Source organism: Papilio xuthus, unplaced genomic scaffold, assembly GCF_000836235.2.
Source record: "Papilio xuthus unplaced genomic scaffold, Pxut_1.1 DF826115.1, whole genome shotgun sequence".
In the NCBI taxonomy this organism is placed as follows: domain Eukaryota; kingdom Metazoa; phylum Arthropoda; class Insecta; order Lepidoptera; family Papilionidae; genus Papilio; species Papilio xuthus.
In genome coordinates this window covers 4,649,663-4,672,025 of record NW_013532534.1, presented here as the reverse complement: position 1 = coordinate 4,672,025, position 22,363 = coordinate 4,649,663, and the positions used below count along the sequence as shown (strand labels likewise).

At 32.0% G+C, this 22,363-nt stretch overlaps 2 protein-coding genes across 4 annotated transcripts; one reads left to right on the top strand and one right to left on the bottom strand.

Annotated features, from left to right (window-relative positions):
* Positions 1–79: 79 nt before the first annotated feature.
* On the bottom strand, positions 80–907 carry LOC106123343 (mitochondrial inner membrane protease subunit 1). The gene is given in 2 exon segments (NM_001312116.1): positions 80–562; positions 675–907. Coding segments are annotated over 2 exon segments (465 nt in total). The 5' UTR covers positions 783–907; the 3' UTR covers positions 80–205.
* A 316-nt stretch (positions 908–1,223) lies between these two features.
* Positions 1,224–19,685, top strand: ZnT63C (solute carrier family 30 member 1). 3 transcript variants are annotated; one of them, XM_013319885.1, is made up of 10 exons: positions 1,225–1,719; positions 2,285–2,466; positions 3,832–4,054; positions 6,533–6,787; positions 10,836–11,011; positions 11,919–12,031; positions 15,168–15,291; positions 16,776–16,871; positions 18,701–18,843; positions 19,118–19,685. In XM_013319885.1, the coding sequence occupies exons 2-10, from the start codon at positions 2,290–2,292 to the stop codon at positions 19,161–19,163; spliced, it is 1,353 nt and encodes a 450-aa protein (XP_013175339.1). In that variant the 5' UTR covers positions 1,225–1,719; positions 2,285–2,289; the 3' UTR covers positions 19,164–19,685. The 3 variants fall into 3 exon arrangements, with proteins under 3 accessions (XP_013175340.1, XP_013175341.1, XP_013175339.1); XM_013319886.1 differs by lacking the exons at positions 18,701–18,843; positions 19,118–19,685 and adding an exon at positions 17,273–17,534 and having other exon boundaries at positions 1,224–1,719; XM_013319887.1 differs by lacking the exons at positions 18,701–18,843; positions 19,118–19,685 and adding an exon at positions 17,317–17,533 and having other exon boundaries at positions 1,224–1,719.
* The last annotated feature ends 2,678 nt before the right edge of the window (positions 19,686–22,363 follow it).

The following is a 22,363-nucleotide window of genomic DNA, read 5'->3' as shown; positions in this document are numbered from 1 at the left end:
CTAACCTAGAAAAATCAAATATAAGCTATTAAAATGGCATGAATAATGTTCTATAGGATTTATAAATAAAAAATCATAAGCATATCAAACATATATTTGTGCTAAACTTATTCACAAAACATATCTTCTCTTATCTATTATAAAAATTTTAAATTAAAACCACTGATAAACACATAAAATAGTGGCTTTGAATTTATTAAAGTAATCAATGTTCTTGCAACGAAGCAAACTTGTCCAAAGGCCAGACTCTATATATAACTCTACTTCTAATCAAGCCAAGTGGAACCGGTCCGTATATTCTTGAGTCCGATGAATTCCCCGAGTTATCCCCCTCTAACCATACATGACCTCGGGGCACAATATGACTTCTTCTAGGGAAATATCCCTTTACTTTATCACCTGGTAAACCAACAACTCTCTTACATATATTCTGTTTGGGATTTGTTGGGTTCTTTGCTATGACAATGTCTCCACGTTGCAGCCTATACAAGCGAGGTGTTACATGCTCTGTTAGCAATATATTGTTTGATTCTAATGTCGGCTCCATAGATGGACCGGAACACTGGAAAAATTTAGTTAAAATTGTTTAAATTTTTAGGAATTTTAGTAATTTTTATTAATAAGCATATATTATGTTATAGAATAGAAATAATAGTCTGCTGAAATGAACATACCATAACAAAATCCCCTAAATATTCAAATGTACAGTGAGTAACACAAGCATATTGTATAACATAACCAAAAAAACCACAAGTTTTTCCTAATATTTTCAAAATATTCATTGCTTTTTATGCCTGCAGAATATTTCAAATGTTAGTTAATATAAGGAAGTAAAAATTTTTTACATTGGGACTTCTGTTTTATTTGATTCCTTGTTTTTATTTTGGGACTTTTTGACATGATGATGACATTTGATTTGACTTTCATAATTTGACAGTTGACAATAACTACGTCAAAAAGAATGTTGCCTGTGCTGTTATGTATTTTACCCAACAATGGCCTTGTGGAAGTTAAAGTTTTTAAAAATTTGAATTCGTTGAACGTAAATGTATTACAGTTCTCAGTAAACAGGTTTCTAGATCACTTTTTTAATAGTTACATATTGAATTAAATACTGAAAGATATTTGGAAAGTACCCAGGAGGAATTGTAAAAAGCTCACTTAGTGAGTAGCAGTAATTTTTAGCATTATCTGGTTACATTGATCTTTCATCTTTCTATCATTTTTTGACAGTTGAGTGCAGGTTATAGACGCATTTTACGTCGAAATAAGTTTGATTAAATGGAAGTGTGTATAAAATTCATCATCGCTTAAATATTTTCCTCGTAAAACATTTGAACTTAATGATCAGTTTGAAGAAGAAACATGAAATTCTGATTGTGCAAACAAAATTGTTCGGAATTTTTTTGTGGATGTCGATTATCTTTACTTTCACGTGAGGTTTTTTATCGCATTGTTTAGTACAGAATTCAGCGAAAAAGAGCACTAAGGATTTGTTTTCAATTTGCATAGCTTTGTTAAATGTTTACCTTGCCACCTATCGGAGGTATTTTATGCTCGTGTCCTGATAAAGTGTTAAATCAATATTGTAATTGGGTATCAATGTGCTGCTGACAAATGACTGTGCATTACAAGTGTACATTCTGACCCATGAACTCTTGATGGATACAAATTGCTTTCACAGTGTTTGGAATTATTTTGAAGTTTTATAATATTCATGTAAGTATATTGCTACAATAAGTGTACCAATTCAAAGAAATGTAAAATTTCAAATTAAAATCAATTTCACACACTCTTTAACAATAGATTAAGATAACTGTGCTAATGATTAATATGTAGACAAATAGCTATATTTATTCATTGTAAATCTGAGTAGATAGTTTTTGCATAATGGATAGCCTCAATTGAATAGTAATGGATGACATTATTGTTAATAATAATCTAGAAATATATTATTATATTCAATGTAAACTAAATAATTTGTCCAAGTATACAATAATGTTTAAGCTGACACATCAAGTTAAACGATGATTATTGAACTGTTGTGTGGAAAAAGTTAACATTGGTGACATTTCATATGTTATAATAAAGACATTTAGGACTATAATGTGTCATGCATCTTTTAATTATACTCAGCCAGGTAGTTTTAAATACAAAATTTATTCATAGACAACTATTGCAAGTAAGAAATAATACAAAAAAAATACAATTTAAACTAAATATACATATAAAATGGTATGCTAAATTTGTCTGTTTATATTCCTAATAATATATTATATTTTAGATACAATGGGCAAGTTTGGCAGCAAGAAATGCCGGCTACTGTCCATGCTATGGCTGACAGGGACATTCTTCTTTGTGGAGCTCATTGTGGGCTATGTGACCAACTCGATGGCTTTAGTGGCAGACTCCTTTCATATGCTGAGTGATGTCGCTGCACTTGTTATTGCTTTCTTGTCTATTAAAGTAAGTATTTTCTGTATAAAAAAATACATTTAAGTATTAAACTATTAAACTTATTCGACTGTACTAAGTTGCATCTGTATGACAAAAGCCATGATATCTTTAATACTGCATGTTACCAACCAACACTAATACTATATGATTTATATGTGTTCAATTAATATCTTTGAGAGTTCAACTAATTCAAGCACTAATTGACCCAGTTTAAAACAATAGCACACAATTTATATTAAGTGCATAAAATCCTTTAGTCATTGGTAAAGTAATTTTACAATGTGAGTTTTAACCTATTAATATTGTTTAATGTAATTCATGACATCATAATAAATGTTTAGGAAAGAACTTTGTGAATGGATTGCATGTAACATGAGATTATTAGTCATGTCGCAAGCAACTTTCTTAAGAAGGATATGATGACAGAAATGGTTACAACCTGACCCACCAACTTTGATAATGATGATAAATTGTTAAAAAACATAATATTTGTTTAACATCCGCCATATCTTCAATAATTGCCTAACTACTGTTACTCTTAAATACATTCGTAACTTTTGAAATACGTAAAAAGTCGATGTCCTCTGAGAGGTGAGAGTTTTGACCGCCTACTTATTTGAATAACGTAATATGGCATGACGTCATAAAATGATTTAAGTATTCTACGAATCGAATACATTATTAAATATATAAAGTATGAATCATAAGATAACATCCGTTTCCTTGGAAACAGTTATTTCCCTATAACCATGTTTCCTTATACAAATATTTAAAGATTTTTCCTAAGAAGTCTATTAACTGGATTAGAACAAGTTGTCGTCGTCATTTTTTCATGTACAAGTATGATGTGGACGCCTCCAAGAGTAGCTACCGTACTATCTTTCGACCACATCATCACTAACATCACATGGGATGGTGGACAAGCGCTAGCATACTCAATATAAAAAAATTGCCTAGAAACATAGTATGCATTCAATTTTCAGTGTTATTTTTCTAGATGCCATTCAAAGTTTATAATTTCAAATGTTACGAACGATAGACAAAAAGTACATTGTTCATATAAAACGAAATGTATTTCGTATATCGGTCAGTTTTTTTTGCACAAAATACCACTGACAAAATTTTTATACCCAAACATATTGTACATGTATCTGCACATTCTCCAAAAATGAAATAATACAGTCGAACCTGGAGAAAGGAGAGTCCAAAAGACTGCAATATTTCTATCGCTTATAGAGGTTTCTCCCTTATCCAGGTTTGACTGTTTCATGTTTCGACATTAGCATAGTTCTTTGAGTAAACATTTGTTCCAATTATAACGACATACGGGTCAAAACACTATCAGCGCTTAACTTTATTTGAAATTGTTCTTAGATGTCACCAAAGAAATGGTCAAAGAACACATTCGGGTGGGCGCGCGCCGAGGTGTTGGGTGCGTTGGTGAATGCCGTCTTCCTTGTTGCTCTGTGCTTCAGCATCACTGTGGAAGCAATGCAGAGATTTATCAAGATAGAGATTATACATGACGCAAAGCTTCTGGTGGCAGTCGGAGTGTTGGGCTTGATACTCAATATTGTTGGACTCTTCTTGTTCCATGGTGAGTTGGTTTTATCTCTACTAGTTGTTGTCCGCGACTCCGTTTACGTGGAATTGAAAAAAATATTAGCAGCATATATGTTTTTCTAGGCTATGTTCTATATCTATGCCAAATTACAGCATGTGAGGTCCATGCAGGCGTTTTGGAGATACCTTCTAACAAACGTTTGTTAGATGCATCCATACATTCGCATTTATAATATTAATAAGATTGCAAGATTTTAAGGGTATTGTTCGCTTATGTTGTTTCGTTAAAATATGTGCATATCTGTACCATTTTGACCTCTTGCAGTATAAACGGTTGTACCAATTTTGTAGTCATGCGTCATTGGATTCGTTCACTGTTTCACACGGAATACAAATCCGATGACGTTCGAATTGAATTTACATAGGAGTAACATCAGCTGAGTAACTGGTTTTTTTTTTCATTAATTCATTTATCAATTCCACTGTTTTCATGAACTCAATTTAAATGTTGAATAATGAAATTTGTGTAAACCATGACCGAAAAAAAAACTATTTTTTAAATTATTTTAAACAATATTTTGATGCAAATATAATTTTTAATATTACTTTATGTCTTAATATATTGGTTTTATTAACGAAAAGGAGAATACAATTATCAATACGTATTCTTCAGAACTTTTTGTACTTAACCCTTATTGTGGCAATATTTCTTTTTTTAAGAAAAGCAAAAAAGAAAGTTAAAAAAATCTAACATAAAAATTATTTTATCGTGATCGTATATTTTTTTAAAGTTGTATGTATGGATATACATATACAAAATGAACATAAGGTTTAAAAAAATCTTTATATGTATTTCGCGTTTATTATGTCACTGGACACACTTTATTGATGGTAAATAATGTATTCTGGTTATACATATTAACATTGCAGTTGTAATGTTAATATTTCCTTGTACAATTCATCACGTCTCGTTCGGATGAATGTGTCGATTACACGCAAACTGTTTCTACTCATTGTACTACAAACAAACAGGCACGTGTGCTAACATTGTTTTGAAATACATATCGATCCGTAAGATATTCAAGATAACTTATCGTGTGACAGATAAAACAATAATATTTATTTATTTCACAGTAACATGCAAATCTTACTTATATTATAAATGCGAATGTTTGTATGTGTGAATGGCTACATGAATCTCGCTGTGGCATAGATGTAGAACATAGCCTGGAAGCACACATAGGCTTAGAGATAGGCAGTGGGAAAAAACCCGGTATTTAAATCATTATTTAACTTAATTTTTCCCACATTTGGGTTTTTTGGGGTAAAATCCCATCTCTACATAGGCTACTAATTAAGTTTTTTTTCAATACCGCTCCGACGGAGTCGCGGGTGACAGCTAGTTAAATAATAAGACGTAGAATAATTCCTCACTATGGGTAGAAAGTGTTAAAGGTAAAGTAACCCTTTAGTAATGTAAGAAATTATATTGTGGCATCTTCATGTGGGTATCAATTTTTATACGTCATGTTGAATTCGAACCCCAATATCTTAACTGGCGAGTGCATTGATCCCGTCTGCAAGGTCGTACGCACTACGTACAATTAAATTACAATGGGCAAGCCATAAACTCTGAGAGTTTAATAAACCGGTTTATTACGAAGTACTGTTCACAATGAAAAACTACGACGAGGTTTTTGACTTTAGTCCTTTTTTCAGAATAAAAATTGACTAAGAATATATTTGGTAACGAATAACGAAATTATGTAGTCTTAGTTGTCTATAATTTACTAGTTAGATCTAACGTGTAGTATTTTGCTAAGCAAATAGGAAAACTGCAATGTTTCCATCGATACAAAATTCACCATCTGATTTATATGACCGGAATAATGATATTTATCAGTAACTTAAGCTAAGTTGCTTTGAATGAAAAAGTAGCTTAGCATTTATGTTAGTATTTAGCATTTTCGTTGTAATATAAAACAGAAACTTCACAGTCGAGGTGAATTATTTAGCATTGTTTTACGAACTTAGGTCTAGTTTTTTGCCAAGGTAAGTGATTTAAGGAAAAAGATAATAAAAAATATACTCATTGGTGTGTGCAGCCGGTATCGATTTACCGGGAATTGTAGACGGGTTTTTGTAACCGTTTGGGAGTTTAGTGGAAATTTGATATAGGATTAATTAAACATTCCTCACTGCTCTCCACTTCTTTGTTATAAAATAAAACACTCCATGACCTTACCTGTCTCTGCAAGCAGATGTATGCCTTCATATACTTTCATCCATTCAAGCATTTAAAAAATAAATAAGCAATATTTTACAAACCCAATTATTTTTCCAACGTATCTTTCGCAGTTTGAAGCGTAATGCGAACATCCGAATTCTCATGTTTGTCATGAGCACATGAACGGTCTTTTTAAGAAATGTCACATAATATGTTTCAAATTGGGGCTATGCAATTCATTCTTTCAGTCTTAATTACGATATGTAATGAATCTGTTTGTCACAGAGCACGGTAGCAGTCATGGGCACACACACGGCGGCGTGCCTCCGCCATCCAATGTGCGTCATTTGACGGAGATTGTAAACAGCAATGCGGACATGGCTCTCGGACACACGGCGGCAGGCGCCGGTGCCGAGGAAACGGATGAGATGGTGCCACCTGGCACTAAGATGGCCAGCAAACCCGCCGGCCGTGTCGCCAGCGACCCCGGACATCTTAACATGAAGGGCGTCTTCCTTCATGTCCTCTCTGATGCCTTGGGTAAGTGATCACATCTTAGCTGTCACCCTATATCACTGTTACTAACATATCAGGCACTGTACTTGTTTTTAACTACCACACATAGGGAAGGCCTTAGTTAAAAAAGTGTAGATTATATAAAATTTTAAACTAATTAGTTGTCTTGGTCCGAACTGATGATGAATTTAAACCAAATATTGGTAATATCTTACATTTAAAGTTTCGTTCCCATACTCCTTCGAAACGGCTTGACCGATTCTCATGAAATTTTGTGAGCATATTGAGTAGGTCTGAGAATCGGCCAACATTTTAATCCCGCGCGGACGGAGTCGCGGGCGACAGCTAGTATTACTATATGTTACGACTTAAGTTTCAATATTATACAAGCTATTCGGAATATTTACGTTGTCAAACTGGAAACTTATTAATGCAAATCAAAGTCATTTCCGTGTTTACAATATTTTGTAGGTCAATTTATACATTATCAAGTACGATTCGTCATTCATTTGTTAATTTTATGTAAATTTTATTCAATTGATATAGATATTTGTTATTCACAATAAGCGTATTCTAAAATATTTTTATTTTTGCAAATAATTTCTTTGTATCACCGAAGGTTCATTAGCTAGGTCATATTTGCATTGATCTATAAAAACACGGTGTTATCGTAAAATTATTTGTGTTTTAATTAATTATGTGTCAATGGAAACACACAGAAAATATCAAATTTATTAAGACAACATCCTTCAAATTGCCGACTCGTTCCGCAAACGTGGTCTACAATTTCCTACTTCCTACATATAAGATGTATGCTTCCGTTTGCTATGTCAATGTTGCATTTTAATTACAGTTACATAGCTCATATTTTACGCGTCTTTTAAATTAAAAGTAATTCAAATGCGTGAATCAATTGTGTGGAAACATTTCTTTCTTTCTGCTAAAAAGGAACAGAAAATTATGTTTTAATAAATCTATTGGTAATTTAGTTTACTGTTACTTAATACAATTTGGTTTGGAAGTTAGTTATTGAGTTTTATGTGTTTGTAAATATACCATTGAAAATTAACCTTAAAAAATATGTTTGTGTTTGATTCTTAGTAAATCTAATTCGCATACATAATAATTGACAAGAAAATCTTACACTATTATTATTATAATCTTATACTATTATTACTATTATTACACTATTAAGGGTAACCGTTTCAATTGCCACATCTGTACAGAATCATTTGTTTTCTCTCATTTTTTTACAAAGAAAATGAGAGAAACAGCAATATATACGTTTCGAGCTTATGAATACTAACATATTGTTTGTTCATAAATAAATAATATGTACATATATCTATATGGAAGTAACTTGCTAGTACATATGTGTAATCGAAGTTTATATAATAATAAAATCATATATTTCTTTGCAATGTAAATAAATTGAATTTGTTTATAGTTTGAAACAATCGCGATCGTAGGACTGTAATATTGATATATAGCAAGGGAATACACGATAACACAATAAAGTTAAATGATCTAAAGACTATTGTTATGATGAAAACGGAAAACATATCGATTCTTGTGATATGTCGAAACAAACTGTTTCTACACTTTACTATTTATTGCATATTGGACGAAAATGCTATTAATTTTTGTGTACAATGTGTTTCAAATATGATAGTGTATTTTTTTTTAATTTAAAATATTTGCAGATTTTTTGTAAATTTACTAATATTTCTTTAACCATTCCAACTAAGCTCTAGGCTTGTGCTAGGATATGGTTTACGACAATAGTCGAAAGGCAGGCGGGATTCGAACCCCCGACCTCGTGATCGGAAATCCGTGCCCTTAACCATTAGGCGATTGACGCTTTAAATTTGATTTGCACGATTTTATTACGTCAAAATCGAGAATTAAGGAAATTTAAAAACGTTTTCTCATATTCTAAAGTCAAAAATTTGTTAATGCAATTTTTTTTGTTAATATTTTTTTCTTGCGATTTTTTGACAAATCTTTTGCTCGCGCAAGATAATTTGTAATGCATAATATTGTTATTTCTTTTAATAATTATCAATAATAGTGTTCGGCCGAAAAATATATATTTTCTCTATTACTAATTAAGTAATATATATATCCATTTTTAACAGATATGACTGATCGAAAATAGTGATTTAACTATAAGTAGTAAAAAAGGGTCTTGACTGACGGACGGACAACAAAGCTATCCTATAAGGGTTCCGTTTTTTTCCTATGAGGTACGGAACCCTAAAGAACAATGTTTTTATTATATAAGTATACAGTTTTATATCTTTTTTATGGTCCATTCTTGTTTGTATCCGTCAATACCTAATAAATAATAATAACCATGAATGAAGCTTTGTAACCTAAATATGTGGAAGTAAGCAAAGGTGTGTCAATGCGAATTTGATATTGACAATATTTTGCACAGACTAACCTTTTGATTGGGCCTTGGCGATTTTATCAAGAACACGTTAAAAAATTACTCTGTAATGTAACCAATCTATTTATAAATCAAACTTATTGTGTTGTACACTCGGAAATATATTTATCGCAATCCTTTGTGATAAAATGTTTGTGTTAATGAGTTTTCTATTATTTGGTAATAAAGTACGCAACGTGTTGAATAGAAATAGCGTTTGGAATGGTAGTGAAAAAGTTATTTACGTATTTTGTTCTGGTCCTTGGTGGTATTGTATTTGTGATACTATTTCGGAACAAACAACGTACTCGCGACTATGAACCTTGTGCCAGTTACACGACGAATCTTATCACCTATGTTGTAGTCGCGATGCCAATTTATTGGATTCCGCATCTATTTTTACTATGATTACGATGATAGCAATATTAAAAGCTTACGATTATGAAGATATGTTTTTACTAATAGGTCATTTCACATACTTTTGATGGTTAATGATTTACTCTACAAATTACAATAAGGGAACGTACCCATACTACGCGACCCGTGTAGCGGGGAGCGGAGTCTTTAAAACACTACGGTCAGTCACCGGAGCAGGGGGGGTGGCTCAGGTTTTTCTCACATAGCCATTAGTTGTTCTTTTTCATAATACATAATTTACTAGTAATTCAAGTATGCATGCAATCTTTAAAAAAACTAAAAAATAGGTCACGTAGTATGGGTATGTTCCTTAAGTAAAACCGCACTCAAAAAGAAGAAACCCGCGCGACATATTGACTGAAATCGAATATTTTATTTACTGTTCTATGTCAAATCGATAAATTCTTAAAACATTTGTTTTGAACGAGTAGCTTTATTTGATTACTTTTTAGAATTAATTGATTCCAATTTTCATAAGCTGCGGCTAATGAAAGTTTTTTTTTCGTGTTCTATGTAACACAATATTTCTAGTAATATGTAGAACCATATTCTTTACCGATCCCTAAACAATTGCTACACAATTTCGAGTAATTACTTAATGAAACCTTGACTATTAAAAATAGTAAACGCATTAGCGAACGAAATACTTATCGCGGATTAATATCTGTTATGACAGAGTAAAGCAAATATTTTTGTAAGTTATCAATTTCGCCTTGACAAGGGCGCATCGGATTATTATGGAATAAAACTCGATGTTGCAATTCACAAACGATTCAATTACCAACGTATATAATTTATTGAACACCATAATTTAAATTTAGAGTCAAACTGCAATTAGAACTACAAGAAACAAATTTAAAATATACAGAGAATTAACAATCCTATTCTAATATTATTATTACGAAAGATTTGATTGTTTGTTTGTATTGAACAGGCTCCGAAACTATTTAACTATTCCCGGGTGCTATATGCAATTTCTTTTAATTTATTATAGTTAATTTGTTTTTTTTTATTTTCACGCAGTCAAAGACGCGGCCAACAGCTAGTTAACAAATAAATATGCATGCTTGTGTCACACTAAACGTTTGTTTGAAGCCAATAGCAACATGTAAATTCGGTTAATTTCCAGTAACTTCGTAATGATTGATTTTTCATTAGATGCGGGTTCTTCCCTGTTATTAAATGATTGTGTTGGGCTATAAAGTTAATATTGCTTTGTTCTAGGCTCGATCATAGTTGTGTGCTCTGCGCTAGTCGTGTGGCTGACGGATTGGCCCTACAAGTTTTACATCGACCCCGCTCTCAGTATAGTTCTAGTCATCTTGATCCTCGCCTCCGTGTGGCCGCTGCTCCGGGAGTCTGCGCTCATTCTGCTGCAGACCGTACCCACACATATACAGGTAAATCAGCAAAATATGCCAAAGATTTTTTAATTTCTTCAATTATTTACTTCTAAAATGTCAAACGTACGATCTTTTTCTTTCAGTTAGACTTATTTAAAAAAATATCCGACTCAAAGGACTTTTTTTAATGTAATAAATTGTATCTAGTTTGACTTTTTAAATTTTCGATAATGTCCTCAAATAATAAAGGAGTAAATAAAGGTGACATTGATTATTCTGATTAGATAAATAAACAGAGCTATGTTGCAAATTGTAACGCTTCTAGGTTTTTTGTGGTTTGCAATCGGACACCAGGTTACGTAGAATGCTGGGGTTGGAAATTTTATCTTGAATATGTAAATATATGTAGAACATCTAACTAAATAAAGTAAAAAGCTGGTACTGCGGTTATTCAGGATGTAGACAATTTTTCAAATTTGTGTTTATGGGACTTGCATAATCTGTGCAAATGGTTGCCCTAAATATAATTAATACACACTTTTATTTAAATATTAGCAAATTTTTGTCTTTCTCAAAGTGAACGGTAACGCCCCCTTTGTGGGCGCTGCAGGTCTCAAGTTGCGGGTTATAGTAAAAGTTTCCATTTAGAATTCTCCGTTAGTATACATATATAGTTCACAATAATTAATTAATTTAATTTGAAGTTATAGTGGTTTTTAAATATGTGAAAATATGGTGGCGCTAAAAAAAATATTTATTCTCAAAGTGGGCAGTAGACAAAATAAGTTTGGGAACCACTGATTTAGACATTGTGAAATTAGTTTACTAGTGAGTATGTAATGACAAATAGTAAAGTAGAATGTTTGTCTTGTCTGTTGAATCGCACGTGTTATACAATGTAGGGAACTGTCAGTAATCAAATGTTTGTCGCATGTTCGTCAAATGTTCGCAAATGTTTGCGCAGGTGGACGCGATACAGCGGCGTTTGTTGGAGAAAGTGGATGGCGTTTTGGCGGTACACGAGTTCCATGTATGGCAGTTAGCTGGAGATAGGATTATTGCCAGTGCTCATATAAGGTATGTTAAATAAACACTCATCTTCTTACTAATAACATTAATCTGAAAGTTTACATAAATGGATATTTAATAGAAGAGATATCTCCAGAACGGCTTAACGAATCTCGATCAAATTTGACGACATAGATGTGGAACATAATCTACTAATACTTTTGTTTTAATTCCACACGGACGGAGTCGCGGGCATAAGCTAACACTTTTTTAAATGCTACCATTTTTTTGTTTTCGTTAAAAAAGTGTCAAAGGATCAAAACGTGAATGGTCATTTTATGACATATTTTATTTTGTGTTTTTTAAGTTCGTTATTTTCTTACTTCTCATGTATACTACAACGTGCTTTAAAAAAAAATTTACGCTTGCTATACAAAAAGTGATAATAGACTTTAATTCAAACAGTTGATTTCAATTGGGCAGCAAATATAGCAATTTTAACATCCGTCATATTGAAATTGTTATAATTGTTGCTATGCAATAATCTTTTGCTTTTGCATTTATACTGATATTGTTATCAAAGTGCCTTAGACTTAGACGTCGTAGTGTACGTGTCGTAGCATTCATTGGTCCGGAGTTCGAATCGGACAACATTCGATCGATATCATAAACTTGCTTTTTGATAATCTATTTTCAGACATAATGACTATTCTATTATAGATAATAATTAGATTATAGATTTCTTTTTCTACAATATTCAAAATGCTAGCACAATTTTAATATTTCGTTCTCTCTAAAAGAAGAAATGATACAACTATAGAGAGATAATGTTTGGATGGATGGATGGATGTTTGTTTGAAGGTATCTCCAGAACGGATCTTAATGAAATTTCGCATAATTACTAATTAGGTTTTTTTAGCGCGTACGGAGTCGCGGGCGACAGCTAGTAATATATTAATGTCCCTTTAGTTGAGTATTTGTGATTTTACCAGTTATAAAGATTTCGTGGTACGATTCGCGGTTATTTGTACTGGTACGTCACAGGCGCATATCTCCCTGTGTCGCACTGATAACGAAAGCCTTTTAATGTGACCTGATAACGCTCTTCGGTGTGGGAATTAACTTATCTATTGAGAGGCTAGCGAACGACGTTTGATTTGCAAACTGAAGTAAAATTTGCGTTTAATAATAACAATACCATGACAGAGCCACATCTCTGAATCGTCTATGACAAATATTTAAAAATACCAATGCATACTTTTAGGTAATGTACTTCATTACAATAATTATATTATTTATTTTTTTGTAAAAAGTACGTCACGATTTCCATTATAAATCTGACGTTTCGATTAACAAAGCGTTTACTTTGAAAAATCATGCGAGAATTAATTCCTTTGGCAGAATGCCAACGGGGCCTTTGTCCTGGAATCCACGATAGCGACTGCAATGGCCGCCGCCGCGCTTTTATTTTTCGTGTTTTAATTTTGAGTGAATGATAAATTGCCGTTCTTGTAACAGGATTTCAATTTCGGATATTGCTAATGAAATGTGTAAAACGTAAAACAAAACGAAAAATTAATAACATTTGTTTGGAAGCCGATATTTTAAGTTTGTGAGTTATTAAGTTAAGAGGTTATTAATATTAAAATATATTAAATACGGTTTGTATGTAACTAAATATGTTTTTCATGGAGCAACTTATTATATATATTAGTTATTACGTCAGTTATGAGCTAGGAACAAATCTGCTAATAGTACTAAAATTATCTAAGTTGCATTTGTTTCATCTAATAGAGTCAATGTCCTGTGCCATAAAAATGTCAGTTATAAACCATAAAAGCTGCCTACTGAAGAAAAACAAATATCGCCTACGTATGCTTTTCGCAAATTATCTGCAAATAACACTATCAAACGATGTGTTTTCGCACACGTAGCTTCAATATTAGCCCGCGGAACTATTTTTACAACGTCTTTTTTGTTTATTTAGAACACGGGCCAGTCTTAGACGATTTGCTGGGTTTTTCACGATGCTGTTTCGAAATCCGACAACGATTAATACGTTCAAAGCTACTACGATTTTAAAGTAGTAATTCGCAGTAGCTCCAGTCGGTGGCATTGAACGTGTTAATTTAAAACGTGACAATATCTCTATGGGAATGTACATCAATTATAATTGTTTTTATTATCAATAACACAACCCGCGTCCTAAATGTGTAGGCAGAGATGATCCACTGAAAAAGATTTTGGCGCATCTTTCTCGTCTCTTCCATATTTATACATCTACTCGGTCGATTTCGAATTGGATAGTTCAGTATTTCAACAATTTTTCTCTCTGGTGGGACGACAATGCCCCCGCCGATTCGAGAGAAAAAAGCGGTACAGTACCATACTTTTCTCGGAGCAGTCCAGATATTTTTGTTCCTAACAATCTGAGATATAGCCAACTGTTATAATATTTTTGAGACGATCGCTAATATTCCAGTATATTATAATTTAGATACAAAACTCGCTTTCGGCAAACATAACATCGGAGGCGAGACGTGAAGATTGTTTATATAACAGTGAATCACAACGGCCTTTGTTAACTGATATATTTAACTCCTACCTTCATATTCACAAAGGAGCAATTGATCATATGTTAAACAAAGAATTTCCTTCATTAGTGCCGGGATCGTAACACTTAAAATAAAATGATGAACAAAGCATCCTATCTTATTAATATCATCTTACTTCTTTTAGACATTATTAGCTAGAATCCTTTGGCCCGAATTACGTACTTTCGTTACAAAGTCCAGTGTCAGAATGAATAGTGAGGGGACATAAACGTCGACATTTTAGTAAGGCTAGTGTTGGGTCAATACACTGCCACATTTTCGGATTTTCAATGCGAATGTTTAGATGGATGGATGGATGTTGTAAGGTATCTCTAGAACGGCTGGACAGATATCGATGAAATTTGGCATACATGTATAACATAGTCTGGAAGAATACGTAGGCTACTAATTCTGTTTTTTTTTATTTCCGCGCGGATGGAGTGTCAGGCCTCAGACCTCAGACTTGTATCTTGATTAGTAGTATTTTGATTATTAAATTTCTTATAACAAAAGTTTAGCCGTAAGTTGTCTCTTTCATTATCTTTGAAACAGAAAATACATATGTTTATAATTTTTTTTATTAAAAAAAATGTTTTTTTTTAACTTTCCAGATGTAGAAATCTATCAGAGTATATGAAGATTGCTGAGAAGGTGAAGGAGTTCTTCCATAACGAGGGCATTCATTCAACCACCATACAGCCAGAATTCATTGAGCTGCCGCTTGATGGCAATGAGGTAATTTCGAATTATTTTCATAACTAAGTAGTGTCGGTGGCTCAGGGACTAAGCACTTGACTTGCAATCTGCAGGTCCTGGGTTCAAATCCCGACATGTACCCAATGTGTTTTTCGATTTCCCATTTACATATGTACATATATCCTATGTTCTTACGGTGAAGGAAAACCTCGTGATGCAACCTGCACATATCTGAGAAGATATTCAAATATATGTGTGAAGTCAACCAACCCACCCGCACTTGGCCAGCGTGGTTGACTATGGCCTAGTCACCCTTGACTCATGGTAGGCTCCGAGCCGCTCACTGGGGACGTATAGTGAGCTGATGATGAAGATTCATAAACTAGCTGACGTCCATGGTCGTTTACACGGAAGTTAAAAAAAATGGCTTACGTGTTCTTCCAGACTGTGTTCCACATCTAATTTCAGATATAGGTAGCATCGTAAAAGTTAATTTTTTAATACATTTTTTTAATATTAGCAGATTTTTTTGTAAATTTACTAATATTTCTTTTACCATTCCAACTAAGCTCAAGGCTTGTGCTAGGATATGGTTTACGACAATAGTCGAATGGCGGGATTCGAACCTCCGACCTCGTGATCGAAAGTCCGTAGTCAAAGCTTGTTAAAAGCAATTTAACTGTCCGTGTAGGGGAAGTCCATTCATATCATTCGTAGTGTAATTTGAATGCTTTTGATATTATAATTTACTTCCCGAACATCGGATTGAGCCATTGAAATGCTACGTGGAGTTGAATGACAAGTGCAGTATTAGTCAGATGATCACATTCAATTGGGAAAAATATCTCTTTTATGACCTTAATAAAATTATGACTCAAGCCGATATTAATATTGTGTGTTTGTCTTTGAGGTTATGTAGTTAGTATAGGGCTTATATTAATTATCTTTAATAATTAGAGAATCTATCGACATTAACGAAATGTCTACTTCATATATATACATCTTGCAGCTCGCATGTTGATTTAATACGTTAGCTGCCAGAATGATTATTCGAAAAACGATTTTTTTTAATTTTGTCCAAAACCATTTGAATGGGGCCTTGTGGGTCACGCTGTCAACAATTCGATTAAAAAGCCACAACGAGGTGTTGAATGGAAGTATGGCTTTGTCGGACACATAGTCCGACACGGCCTGATTGAAACATTAGCTTGTCGGACATATAGTCCGATATGGCAGCTAACGTGTTAAATTAAAATTTTCAATGCCAATGACATGCCTTGCCAGTTTAATACGTTCACTGTCTCGTACTGACCTGGTTAGTTAATTTATATTATATTTTCTGACTGTCTGTACGCAAGGCCGCGTTTGTTCTGGGTGTTCTCCGGAACGCCTGGATCTATTTTAAAGAAACTTTGATAGGAAGGTAGCTGATGCATGCAGGAATATTATAGTATTTTTTTTTAATTCATTGGCGACCGCAAGTATTGATGAAAATAAAGAATGTTGGTGGTTATGATTGTTAGATGGTGAGCGGCGTGTCTTCGGATGACCCCTGTGCGCTGCACTGCCCGCCCAATGACCTCTGCCACAATGCCACCTGCTGCGGACCTAACCAACAGGTAACGTTATGACTACATTTTTTAAGTTAAACTTCTTATAGACGGTACTAGAATTTTTTACGTCATAATCACTAACGCCACCTAGTGCCAGTTTACTACATATGAAGTGATTAGACTAGAAGTTGTAAAATTTAAATTTTAAAAAAATATTTTTGAAAAAAGACCGAATTTTTAACTTAGTTTTTTTTTTAACTTGACCATAAGAACATTACTTTTGTTGTATAATTTATAAAATCTTCAGATTTCAGAACAATAGTAACAAAAACAGTTTTTTTTTATAATTTAGGTATTTCTGTAAATTTGAACGCGGTCCAGTAATTTTTAATATTAGTACGAACTAAGGGAGTTACTTATATTTGTGTAGATTCTTAGCAGGTGTATTTTTTCTATTTGAATTGCAGTTTTTCAGTTTAGAAACGATAACCGTACGGTAATATTTTTCAAGGACGAGAGCGATTAACTTTGCCCCGTCGGAGTTCAACAAGTTAACTATCAAGAATATAGAAAAAAAATCAGTGTTTATACATGTGTATATTTAGTTTGTTTTATTTTGAATAGATTTTATGTTTTATCAGTGCCAAATGTTAGGAATATATGTTTTAGATGTTTAGATATTATTTAGGTACCTTTTATTTGTTTTGTATTAATGTTAATCATTATACGTACGCTGTGATATTTTGGCTTTTTATTTATCTTTTTTTATACATTGTGCACTCCAAAGAGGTTTTTCTTCTATAAAAAAGTACACAGGAGAGTGTACTTTTTTATACGAATACATGTAATTTGCTTACCTTGTTTTTTTACTGAACATAAAAAATGTTTTTGAACTCTGTTAGAGTTCTCCATGTGTATGGAATTTCTTGATTTTTTTTATTAATATGATAGGATAAAAAAACAGTAAATCAATTTCTATGTTGTTAATTTACCTTCTGTTTTTAAGAACACCAAACAGATTATTAAGAGATAGTTGCCAGATAAATGAAAAAACTACTCAAAATTAAATAGTAGCTTTGTGTTTTGTTTTTCACAAGTTGACACTGATTTATATACGTGAAAACACATTGAAGACTACTTCGCTAAAGAGATAAAGGTTACTAAAACTTTTTAAATTCTATTATTTAACCGTAATTTTACGTAAATTGAAATTTATTATAGCTTAGCTTTTGTAGTTAAACCTAATCGATACCTAAGCAAAGTATTAATTTAAATCTAAGCCTACAAGTAAGTAAAACGAACTAAATAAGTACATTTTGAAAATTTACGTATTTTCCCATAGTATTCATATGTATGTAAAGTTAAAAATTCCATATAGTTAATAAAAAAAATATGTGTTTTGCTTAAAATATTTACTATATAACATAAGGTAATTATAACTAAAAGAAATTAATCCCTGTAGTATTAGGTAACAGTAATTTGCAATATATAATAAGACTATGTCTACTAAGTATGTAGTAACCTTCATACATCTAAGACAGGGATGGCCAACCAATGGCACGCGTCAAAATGTTTTTGCCACATCACTGATAAATACATGAAAAATTGTTAGAAGTAGGTATTGTATGAGGAACAAACTCGAGGAAACACTCAGACGAAATATTTTGATGGCACGTTTAAGACAATTAAATATTTCTTTAGTAAAATAGCACAATAATGCGGAAAGGTTCGTCATCCCTGATCTAAGGTCGGTCGACTAAAGGTAGGCAACACATCTGCAATTGGGGATGTCTACGGGCAGCGGTCGCTTCGCTATTTCGGCGAATTTAGGTGACCGCTCGTTTGCTACCTTATGATAGAAAAGTATCTTATAATTCAAGATGTTATAATTCCAGGAGCGCAGCACACCGTCACCATCGGTGACACCGTATCTCTGTCGTCAGAGGAACATGGGCTCTAGGACGGAGTCTGTCAACTCCAACGTGGGTGGAGGTCAGGCTGCCACCACTGCCACCAATTTGGATGCTCTCGAGTGCGGGTAGGTGCACATCTATCCGGCTCAAAGGACCAAAATAACAAACATAGTCATATTTTAATGTTAAAAAATATTTAGAACTGTATTTTACTACTAAAGTAGTAAATATAGAGACGAACCTGGATATTTTAGTATAGAGGTTTCTCTTTAACCCGAGTTTCACGTTTACTCTCGCTTATCTAGATTTGACTTTATACCAAGGTTTGTAAAAAAAATATTTTAGTAATTACTAAATACCATCCAAAAATTTATAAAAATGTTATGTTTTATATTTCAGTTCCCTGTTGCCGACTCCGATGGCGGACGGCAGACTGTCTGTCTGACATGCGCTTGCGCACAACTCCGGCTCCGGATAACTCACCTCACACTGAATTCTACCATCTGAATATACAACTAACACATTCTCACATCTTGTATCATGCATAAACCATTGTATACAGTAAATAATTCAAGTGTGCTATCAATTAAATGTTGATAAAATTTAAATGTATATCGAGAATTAATTAAGAAATAAGACGCATTTCATTTTGGAATCACGTTTTGATATAAATCCATTTGTTGGGTTGCCGTCCACGCGACTTTAAAATTGCGCATATAGGGTTCACAAGTTTTTAATGAAATACACCAATTTTATATTATTCTAGAGTTTGAGAATTGTTAAAATATAAATAGACAAGCTATGAAACCGTAAAAATCCAAATTTTGTTACATTTGTCGTATCCATCGATTACTTATGTGACATTTAATTTTTTTATAACTTTAGAAACCCTAAACTCTACCGGCAAAACAACTAAAATAATTGCTTACCAAACAATAATCTAAGATCAACGTCCAAATTTGATTATCAAACAGAATAATAGAAAAAACTTAATAACTAGCATTTTATTTGATAATAAAACTTTCAAATAAAATATAGGATAATGAAAATCTGAAAAATGTGTTCGAAAAGTATTATAAAAAATTAAAATAGGTATTAATATGGATTAAACGACAAATAAAGTAAAAAAATCGTCGTTCAGTTTAGCTTTTGGATATCGCACGATATATTTATCCTTTGTATGTTATATAATAGAATTTTCTTGTAGCTATGAATCCTATTATAAAAGCAATAGTTTTTTACACATAAGTGAAAGTTTGATAAATACCAAAACATAATTGTTAACAATTTTATTGTTATACAAAATAATATATCGTTTAATAGTAAAAATGTTTTGTATAACATTGTTACAGACTTTTGAAGGTTTATCGCAAGTAATTAGGATTAAACTGAAATAAATCATACATTTTCATTTATTTCTTAAGTCGTTTTCAGTTGAAAATAAATTTTAACACAATTTTCTAAACATTATTTTTTCTCTATTGAATTTATATCGAAAAGTACAATCATCTGTCGCGTTTTGTTCCACACTATTCTAATTCATATCTACACGAATCTTTTTTTTTATATATAAATTTCCGATTTTTCCCAATTAACATTAAGTTTTGTATGTTCAGAAACATAAATATAGAATAAAAAATTTGTGATTTTTTTTGTTTTTCGTTCGATTAAAAAAGCTATCAGCAGTTAAGACATTCAGATATAGAATTAGCATTTGTAATAGATTTTGTACTTTTATTATTAAGGTTTTGTTCATGATATGCATAATTAAACCCACCGTGTGGAAATACAAAAAAAAATAATACACACATCCAATATTTTATATATTTATATTGGATTTTATTTCTGGCTGAATGTTTAGTTAATTTTGTAATTTTTCGTAATGTTTATAAAATATTTTATAATCAAGAAAAGTTTACAAACTGAAAAAAAAATATTTGGCTTTATGATCATTTCATTTTTCATTTAATTTTTTTTAACACAATAAAAAAAATTACCACTTCAAATAATCAAAGTGTTTGTTATACTTAAAAATGTGATGAAATATAAGTAATAGTTTTAAGTAGATAAATGCCTGAAAGCGGCTCGCATTTTGTAGCGTACGAGGTATAAAAGTTTAGTGATGAGTAATTGTTGCAATAATTTCTAAGTTAGTTCAATCACATTCTTAGTAAAAACGTAGTTGCACTTTATTTTAATCCTTTCTAATTAGTCCGCGATAGAAAAATCACGTATCTTTATATATAATTTGTACTCGTAATCGATTTTAAAATGGAGGCTGTTTATAATCGATTTTTATGAACACTAACCGATGTTTTTTTTTTAATTTGCTATTATTTTTATCTATGACCGATTATGTTATAATGAAAAACTGTCGTTAAAGAAAAAATAGATAGTTTTATAATCTATAAAAATTTCCCGTTAAGGTTATACGGTCGAGAGAGCTTATTTTGTAATGGTGTGAATGTAGACAATTATTATTAACTAAATCTGTTCAAACAGTGACATGTTACATTTTATTAACGGCTGTTTTATGGATGCTCAGTTTCTATGAATAAAAAGTTTTCTTGGCGTATTTACACAAACGGTCAGCAAAAAAATATTTTATTGTATTTTTTTATATTAAAAGCTTTGAAGTCGAGTTTCGGACTGACGCTGCTTTTGGTCTCTGCTCAATTTATAACAAAAATTTGTATTATGGCAACTTTTGAACTATTATTTTATTTTTATACAAATGTAAAGCGATTATTGTTTTTTTTTAATTTTTGATGTCAAACGACTTGCAATATAGCGATATGGTTTTTTTTTATTACAATTTATATATGACTAAATAAATTATTCATGTTGACCGCAGTTTGAATGTTAGTGCAATTGTGGAAGTGAATTTTCGCAGTTATTAAAAATGTTAAGATGAACGAGTTTTATTTCTTTGACACTTCCTAGTTTATATCTTATGACAGTTTCAGCAAAAATGTTTTATTCAAATATCTTTTCTGCCAGACTTATAGAAGAGTAGTTTTTTTTAACTAAGCTCCGACGACTTGGAGAGAGGTATAGTATTTTCAAAAATCTTGGCGGCTCGAACATAGTGCTGGCGCGTAGATAGAAAGAGCGCCAAGATATTTCAAAAAGGTCTACTTATACGATTTGCTATTGCGTCCAAATCATTACAGGGGTATCTTGATTAATTAAAATAAGGGTTTGCTATAACTCCTATTGTGGGTAAAGGGTAAAATAAAACAATTGTAAGTGTAAAAGATTCACTATATTGTTTTGTACAGTCCTCGGATTCAAAACAATATCGGCTCCGATTACACGCACTCCTTAAAAATATTCCTCATTCATTGCCCTCACCAATTTCTATCTTATTTTTATATTACGGAAATTTCCTGGAATTGTCTTCAGTTGAAAAATTATACAAAACATATTTTCTGTATATGAATTCATAATATCAAGCAAAATATAACTAAGCGTTTCTAGCTTATATGTTGAATATTAAAATAATATGGCTTGAAAACATTCCTTTTAACGCAAAACGTAACTGTATAAAATTTAGAACAATATTAATAAATATAAATTTATTTCTGCATAACAAATATTTAGTAATATCGTGTTATTTTTCTTTGAAAACGCCAAAGTATTTCA